Raw genomic sequence first — 9,530 nt, 5'->3', positions numbered from 1 at the left:
ATTATACTTTTGTCATTGATTCCATTAAAAACTTGAAAAGTCTATCATCCATATCTCAGTGGTTTCTGATCCTATCTTTGTGTAATTTAACACTAACTCACCTTGCCATAGCAAAAAAAGTTTGCCAATAGCTTGGATGCCAATTGTCTGGGGGGCTCCTTATGACCTTTAAGATATTATAGTAATTACATTCACTATTTGGTAGAAGTAGTTACTTTCGTAAGCTATATTCTGCCTGCTCCATTATCATCCCTGGGTACTGGCAAGTCCTTTGAACATATTTTGATCAGTCATACGAGTCCAAGGTTTGGGGGGATAGTCACTTTTTAATTGGATGCCAACAAAGCTCATGTAATTTATGTTCAGAATGACTTGTTTTATATACTCTGTAACATAGTCAAGTTTTTTGAAAAAATGCTAAGTAATTGTATGTAAAATTACTGTAACTGAATATGTAATTAATTAGTTACTTTCCACTTCTGAAGCGTCAGGTAATATATCCAGAACCCCTAAATATCTGACTATTTGCTACACCGCATTATTTGTTGGGCAGCACGAGTAACACACGCAGCTAAAGACGCTGTTGCGCTCTCTCTCCATCCCAGAAGTTGAGAGAGACACATATAATAACCCCCTTTCTCAGTTATCCGGTGCCAGTTTACGACCAGAGGCAAATGAAAACAATGTGAATTAAAATCACTATTTGATGCTTCCAGAAGAAAAGAACATTGCGTACTTTCTCACTGGTTTTGCACACGCATGGCACGATGGCACTGCAATTTTTTGTACAGTAGAGGAGGAGGGGAGAACCCTTTAATCTCCGCCTCTTATTGCAGCGATTGGATAAACCGGCACGTCTTCTCACAAACACTCTCCACCACTGGTCAATGCGTATAAAGCCCTTTCTGTACCCTGTCAGTACTGTATTCAGATCCGTGCCTTTGTGCACGATAACGATAGACCGATGACCTTATAGCGGCAGCCACCGAAGTCAACACTTGTGTGATCAGGGACCAGGGAGGATCGGGATCGGGACCAGGCAGGCCCTGTTCACTCAGTAACTCGTCCCCCAAATGCGTCGCAGGGTGACGGGCAGAGCGCTGGAGATGCTGGGCTGTGCTCCCTCCATGGCCACCAGCCCCAGGCTGAGCAGGCTCCTGCTGGCCCCCCTCCTCACCAAAACAACCGCTCCGGTATCAAAGACAGACAACAGGAAATATCGCTCAACGTCCTCCATGCACGGGCACACAGAGCTGGCACGGGAGAGGTCCAAGACTGTCACGTCGTTTTACAACCAGTCGGCGATCGATCTTTCTGCAGAAAAGGTAAAAAGGGGAAATTGTGGCGTTTCCATGGCTGCTGCTGCACTGAAGTGCTCCGGCAGTGGCAGCCGGCTAACTGTTAGCTGTTGCTGTTAGCAGCGAGGATAGCATTGCTACCAGTTAGCTGCTCAGGGGTGTCAGGTTGAATGTTCGGTACCCATCCATCAGTGCTTGGGTTTAGCCATTAGGGGGTTTAGCTTGGCAAGCAAGGCCTTCGTTTTAGCTGACGTTAGCTAGCCAATGCCTATTATTGACAGCTGCATTTATCTCATGTGCAGAGACACGAATATAATAACGCACCATACAAATGACAAGTTGGCTGTATCTCTGTTGGCGTTACTTTACAACACGGTGGTATAAGGGTGCAAAGCATGCTGTCCTCCACCGAAAATGTTAACGATCAAGTCAAGCAGGATCAGAAAGTTGACCGTTATTATCCACCGCTAAATTAATCTGATTTTAAAAGTTAAAAGTGGTTTCGGGGACGTAAATAAACACGACAGTACTGAATTCACTTGACCAGCCGCTGTGGAGTTGTTGTTGTCGACCCTAGGTGAGGAATCAGAGGATTACAACACACTGTGTAAAGTCACTGGATTATCATTGGACCCACGGCCCAGGACATTCACGTTCCCTGGGGACCCACATTCTAAACTGACCCAAGCTGATTTAGTGGGAGCTATTGTGGAAGCTCATGGATATGATGAATTGAAAATGGGGGACCCTGATGTAAACAAGACTAAAGTCTTTCTCTGGTCTCCATCCCCTTAACAATTGTAATATATTGACCTGTACTGTACCCATTCTGCAATCTGTTAATAAAGTTTCCAATCAATCAGCCCATGTAATTTTTTCTTTAATTTAGTGGCAGAGGGACTAGTGAAAGATACAGTATTGCAGCATAATATTAACTTAGTGGCAGAGGGACTAGTGAAAGATACAGTATTGCAGCATAACATTGTGCCAACCTATATATATATATATATATACAACCAACCAAATCTATCAACTGTGTATCCAGAATTTTTGGGAACCCATTTCAGTCTTGCCACAACTTTGTGATCCCTCCCCCCCCAACAGGTTCAAAGTTAACCATAGCCGCCCGCCAACACATATTATTCTTGGGACTGTGTGTGTTTATGCCACCAAATACTTTGGCAGGTGACCAGCTGTCATTTGAATGTCCTGTTATCCGCTAGCCTGCCGAGTGAAATAGTTTCAGTGGAAGGTGATTACTCAGCCAACTGTGGCCTGTGTAGACAGCAGACACTGCACGCTGGTCTCTGAAAAGAAAAGCGGTGTTATTTGGCTCGAGACACACCAGTTTGATCCCTTTCTGTGCCGTGACAACAACAAAGTAATTTCCCTACAGGGCCAATAAAGTTATTCTCATCATATATTATCATATCAAGCATGCAGTGAAGAAGGTGAACACACACACACATAGAGAGAGAGTGCATCCTCATCCAGTGATGGGATAAATTATTCCAGTGTTTGCTGATTCATGTAATTGGTTGCCGTTGGTAGTTGACATTCTTAGGAAACCAAATCGCCCAAACCAACCCACTGTATGTCTGGGGTTAATTTTGGCGCACTAGACTAGTCCTACCTGTACCTTGTTAGAGAAATAGAGTATTATCTGTCTTGCTGTTTTCTGTTCAGAAACACTTCTTGACCTGGATAAGGATGTTAGGCTACTAGATCATTACCTGTGTTGCTGTTTTCTGTTCAGAAACTCCATCACCTAGATAAGGATGTTAGGTTACTAGAACATTACCCATGTTGCTGCGTTCTGTTCAGAAACACTTCTTCACCTGGATAAGGATGTTAGCTCATACAACCTTCAGTGAACCCCCCCCTCCTTCCATCCTGTTTATCATCCAGAATATCTTGGTAAACGTTGTGGTAGTGAAGCAGTTTTGTGTTCATACTGGAAGTGGGGTATACATAATCTGCCCATGTAGTTTTAGCTCTTAAATCCAGTATTCACACCAGACAGACTGGTGTAATGAGTCACACTCGGTGTGAGAAACGGGAAGTATCCTCTAGATAGAGCCACCAAACATCATCGATGTTGTTGTTGTTTTTGTTCCTTTTTCCTTTTCTGTTTTGAACCACTCCATCTTCCATAAACCTCCATTGATGTAATTACGATTGCAACTCTTAACCTAGAGATTCCAGACTTGATGTAGCCTAGCTATAAAGGTTATGATCTTTGTAGACATCCGTCCTCCATAGAATTCTATTAATTTAGCTACTCTTAGAACCTTCAACCTAAAGCTTCCAAACTTGATCTAGGCCTACATTTGTGACTGACCATCCTAGATGTTGGATGCTGTTCTTTTTGCGTACCTACTCCCCATCGGTCTTTACTTTACCACTCTTCCATAGAACACTACTCTTACAACTTTCAAACGTAGACTAGATAGCTTCCAAACTTGCTATAGAGAGTGGGATAAATAATTGGATGTTTTGGCATCACTTTAACCGTTTCCCGGCCAACCACGGAGATGTCCGTGTTTCGAATCCAACGGTTGAGGACCAACCACGGACATGTCCGTGGCAAGGTTGTTTAGGCTTTTATTCCATTTTAATAACCTACTCAATGTCACCGAGCAGCACCGCAGAAGTACCCTACTCGTTGAATTCGAAAAAGTGCATTACCGGCCAGATCCTCTTAGGGGCGCTATCTCGATAAAGCAGTGTTCTCTGTGGCAGAAGTTGTCTTGTTTTTTCTGGATCTTCAATGTAGTTTTCTGCTAACCTGAAGCTATGCCTATAGCATGTAGCACGGAATACGTTTTGGGACGCGGATTTCAGTGTGCAGTAAAGGAATATATGATCAGCCAATGGACATATCGATCTACTAGATGACGATCGATAACTGGGAAATCCTTTGGGGGATCCAACCGGCCCATGGTAAGATCTTTTTAACGTAAATTACACGCTGATCAGGCCTTGTTATGATAGCCATCCACCCGATCAGCTACTGAGGCTAACACAGTTATTGGTAATCAATAATCAGAAACTACGTCCCCCGCCCCCCCCTTTCATGCATTCATGGTGGACCATCATATCGATCATATGCAGTTTGATTTTTAACTCTAGCTTCTGTAGTGCCGTAGTGTATTTAACGTTACTAGCTTAGCGCCCTGTATCTCTCCTTCCAGGAAATATACTAGTCCAAATCCCATATAATGCTTATATTCAAGAAGCTATAAAATGAGAACGTATTGATGAGAATGATTTCTTTAAGCCATTTTGAAGGGACGGTTTATGATGTCAATTGACAATGAGAATGGACAGATAGCAATACTATAAACAGTATAAAGTATAGATTTAGCTCTACAAACAGCCTCACGAACTATGCAAGTCTGTTTAGAAATGCTGGCCGTCTAGAGTGATATTAGATGGCCCCAAATGTGTTATTTGTGACTTGGTTGTTTGTTTGGGTGCAACCTCCATGTGGTAACCTTTCGCCTATTGCCTGGATGCAATTTTTTTATATAGGCAAGACCTTTTCCCCAACTTGTCTGCTCTTGCCTGTGTAGAACTATGAAGTAGCCTATTGGGTAACTAATTAGAGGTTATATTGCTTGTGTAAATAACGTAAAGATAAGTTCGAGTCACTTTTTTTTTTTTTTTTTAATTATAAATTTTTTTAAATCTTTTTCTCCGCCTGATTTTCGATGCTTTTCTCCCTATCCCAATTTAGTCGTTATGCCAATTCCCCCCCTCCCCTACCTGGTTGTTGTGCGCATGTTCCCCCTACTGGTCGGTACAAGGGAGCCCTGAGGTCTACCACATGCTTCCTCCGACACATGCAGAGACAGCCAGCGGCTCTCTTTTCACCTGGCAGCGAGGACTCTCATTGGTGAAGTGTAACACGTGGGAGGTCACGCTGCCTTCACCACTTCCTGCCTTTCGCTGAGCAGGTGCCCAGACCTGACCTGTAGGCGTTGCTGTCCACAACGCCAGATTCCCACCCACGACTTCCCTCCCGCTAACTCAGCCAAACGAGTTAGTATGACGATCGGCCCAAGCCGCAGGCAATGCTGACTCCGGGAGTCGAGACCGCAGCCTCTTGCATTGGTGACGAGCACAATCTCCACTACGCCACCCGACCGCCTGGACATGTCACTTTATTTTTATTTTTATTTTTTTATCTTTTCCCCCCTCCTTTTTCCTCCGATTTTCTCCCATCCCAATGTTAGTCGTTATGCCAATTCCCAATCCCCTTCCTGGTCGCTGCACACTTACCCCCCACAGTCGGTCTGGGAGAGTGGAGGCTATCACGTGCTTCCTCCGACACACGTCTAGCCAATCAACCGCTTATTTTCACCTGGCAGCGCGGACTCTCACTGAGAGGGTGTAACGTGTGGAAGGATCCACTACCCCCCTTAGATCCTATCCGCGCTGAGCAGGCGCCCCGACCGAACTGTAGGAGTCGCTGTTTACAACGACCCGGACCCACCCCGCCAGCTTTCCCACCCTCTAATACTGCCAATTGTATTAGTGTGAACGGCCAAGCTGGTGACAACGCCGGGAGCTGGATTCGAACAGGCGAATCCAGCGTCTCCGGCGTTGGCGACGAACGCAATCTCCGCTACGCCACCTGACCGCCCTGGACTTGTCACTTTCTAATGTTTGCAATAGAGGCTACAAGAGCCATCATAGTAGGTTTGGAAGGCAAACATGTCCAAGCATAACTGAAGCCAGCCAACATATTCACAACTCAAATGGCCTTTTAAACTCTGTTGATGGTTGAAGACAAAAGGTTATGGTTTAATGTTGTAGTTGGCTTAATTTAGGCCTGACCTCTGCTTCTACTCTTGTAGAGAAGACTTCTTTCATAATATGAACCATCTAAGCAAAAGAGACCCGCTTGGTATTACGCTTTATTTCCTTTTTTTTTGTTTTAGTCTGACGTGTGGTTTGGAGTTTAGTAACTTATTATAGTGTGAATTTCTCCAGACCTCTCTTGGTAGAGCCTGAGGTGTGACCAGCAGTAGGAACCCCTCCCCTATACCCATTGAAATCCAATCCGCACATCAGACAAAAACAAAATGTAAACAAAGCACAATACCAAGAGAGTCTCTTTTGCCTAGAGCTCGCTGTTTGATTCTATCTTTAATGTAAGATAGTTGCAGTGTGTTAAACTAGCTTGTCTTGAAGAAAATGAAATACTGACTGATTCAGAAGCATGCTTTTCAATTGGCGTGACTCTCTACCATACTGGCTGGCATTAGGACTCATGGATTACAGACTGTGTCGACATTCACTCCGACACGGAGCTATTAGTTCTTGTATAATGTAACCACAGCAGAATGCCATAATGGGCCCCTGTTGTTGTTGTCGTCGTTGTTGGCCCTACACTCTTTCTGCTTATCAAGAGGACCAGAGGCTCATTAAGCCAGAAAGAACAAACTGGACCATTTATAATTATTGGGCCTCAGATCGCCAGCTTGTTTAGTGAGGCCCCCAATCCTTTCTACCAGCAGAACTTCCAATAAAAACTGTTCATCATAACTGTCCCAGAACAGTCTCGATGTAGTTAGTTAAGTCTCAAACTAAAGGACAGTGGACACCCATCCCAAATCCAATAAATAATAATAATAAACTTTATTTGAATAGCACCTTTCATACAAGAATTGCAGCTCAAAGCTCATCAGTAAAATAAGACATGCATGAAATGAGCACAAAATTGGCAGATCTTTTTTTCATCTATACTGTCTCAGCCGGGGACCATCCCTAAATCTGTTTTGGACCATCCCAGACAAAGTTATTTCCCCCTGGATGTTGGGACACCCCTTCATTTCAAGCCCTGGCTACTGTCTGTGCCCACGGCTGACATGCCCCTGAGCAAAGGACATCATCCTGACCCCCAATTAAATTTGTACCAACTTGCTCCAAGGATATTGAAAAGTAGCCAGCGTCGCTGAGTGAGTGGTGGTGCAACACAGTTGGCAGTTGCTTACAATAAGTTATTAGGGCTGCATCCGTTTTTAGTGAAAAACAAAACCGGATGCATTTAATTGTGAGTTTTATAAGATGAACCAGATTCGTTAAGCTCCGAATCCTTTTCTCAAATCTCCCCCCCCCCTTTACTAGCCTATCTGCTACAACTTCAACCTTAACCACAGTCTTTCAATATCAAGTTGTTTATAGAGTTACAACGTGCTGAAAGTATATTGTGTTAATAAAAGGAATACACACTCTTTACACAATAAACTAGCTATAAAGAGCTATAAAGAAGAAGTCAATCTAGAGATGTTATCTTGTGTGCTATGAAAGTATTTCTATTCATGGGCCTATATTATATTATTGGATGTTGTTTTAGCTTCATGCATCATTTGTTTGAGCTGAATTTTACTGTAAACATTGCCTTGATGTCTCGGATCAGATCAGATGTCGGATCTTCAACAAATGAGTTAATCTTCTCACTCACAACTTTATTTATTTGGTTCTTTGTCTGGTGTGTGTTTTAATTATTTTCCTTACCTCTGTGATGTATGTATCATCTGTGTCCAATAGTCTTATCTGGATCGTTCTTTTTGGTTTATTTATTTAATTTATTAAACCTTTTGTTGTTTTTGTCCTGATGAATTGAAAATGGGGGACCCTGATGTAAACAAGACGAAAGTCTTTCTCTGGTCTCCTTAACAATTGTGTGTATTGAGCTGTACTGTATTGTACCCATTCTGCAATCTGTTAATAAAGTTTTCAATCAATCAATCAATCAACCTTTCCATAGGCCCCTTTGTCTTCTCACCAGGCAGAATTGACCTGCCTGGTTAAATAAAGGTTTAAAAAAAGAAACTCACACACACAGACACAGAGAGAAGTCTGCTTACAGTGGGACTTATGTTTGTTCTTGTTCCTCCCCCAGGCATCCGTGCGGCTGACCCCAGCCACCCTGCTGTATGCTGGGAAGTCTCCTGATGGACATCACATTCTGGTAAATAATCCAAACCAAATTCCTTTAACCCAAGTGCGGGAAGAAAAAGGAGAACCAGCAAACAACATTTTAAGAATTGATTCGATTTCAAGTGAAACGATTCGATATCTATTGTTTGTTTTCCCCCACACTTTTTCTCCTTATTTTTTTATTTTTCTCCCATCCCAATTTCGTATAGCCAATTCTCCCCTCCCCTGTCTTGAATGTTGCTAGACTATGCCTCCCACTGGTCGGCTGTAGTGAGGATAGAAGCCTTGCATCACGTGTCCCCTCCGGTACACGAGGAGGCAGCCTGTCGCATCTTTTCACCAGACAGCGTGGACTCAGTGGCGAAGAGTAACGCGTGGGAGGCTCACGCTGCCCCCGATACTTCCTGTCTCTGCTGTGCAGGCGTCACCCAACCGACCTGTAGGAGTCGCTCTCCAATGTCCATATCTATTGTTTTGATATTTTCCCCCAGTCCTAACTAGTCCGACTATCTTATATGATTTTTTTCTTCACGTGGTTATGGACAATGGGTCGGTCTCCATCCATTTCCTTGCTGTCTTTATGGATCACTCGTGAGTTTTGTAATCACAATAGTGTGACCTGCCTGCTGTTCAGGTTATTTCCGTTTATGAAATGGTATTTTTATAGCAACGTCTCAACATTGAGGTGAACGGCCTTTCTACCTTTTTCCTTTTATAATTATTCTGTCATTCACCACAGTTGTTTTCTGTAGTCTTCCATGTCTTTTGGTTTTGCTGAGCACATTCTTTCTTTTTAAGAATGTACCAAGTAGTTGATTTGGCCACACCAAATGTTTTTGATGGGTATGTTTTGGTTTTTCAGCCTAATGATGGCTTGCTTCACTGATGGTGAAAGCTCGATGGTCCAAGCTCGTTGGACCTCATATTGAGGGTTGACCGCAACAGATTCCAAAATTCAAATACCACACTGAAATTAATTCTACACCTGCTCATTTTAAATGAAATAATGAGGGAATTACATATACCTGGCCATGAAACAGCTGAGCAGCCAATTGTTGAATTACTTTTAGTCCCTTAACACTTTGGATGCCACTGGTGAACATGGTCAAAACATGGTTGAATGCCAGCACCCACTTCAATGATAGCGTTGTGAACGCATGTCTTAAATTATGTGTCTAATCTGGCCGTCGCTTATCAATGACTTGTTTGCAGTCAACATTGTCGAAACGGATTGTTTTTTAATCGGTTAATTTCCATTTTATAGCATTTTGAAAAGCCCTA

General features: G+C 43.1%; 1 protein-coding gene across 1 annotated transcript in view; it reads left to right on the top strand.

The window, feature by feature from the left end:
- Positions 1 to 888: 888 nt before the first annotated feature.
- bckdk (branched chain ketoacid dehydrogenase kinase) overlaps positions 889 to 9,530 on the top strand; it is a 64,671-nt gene continuing 56,029 nt past the window's right edge. The window contains exons 1-2 of the mRNA XM_084320940.1: positions 889 to 1,325; positions 8,212 to 8,280. Of these exons, the coding sequence (XP_084177066.1) occupies positions 1,074 to 1,325; positions 8,212 to 8,280 (321 nt within the window). The 5' untranslated portion in view covers positions 889 to 1,073. The remainder of the gene's footprint in view (positions 1,326 to 8,211; positions 8,281 to 9,530) is intronic.

This window comes from Notolepis coatsorum (genome assembly GCF_963971535.1).
Source record: "Notolepis coatsorum genome assembly, chromosome: 8".
Lineage (NCBI taxonomy): Eukaryota > Metazoa > Chordata > Actinopteri > Aulopiformes > Paralepididae > Notolepis > Notolepis coatsorum.
Note: the sequence above shows the minus strand (reverse complement) of the source record. Positions and strands in the feature narration are given on the sequence as shown.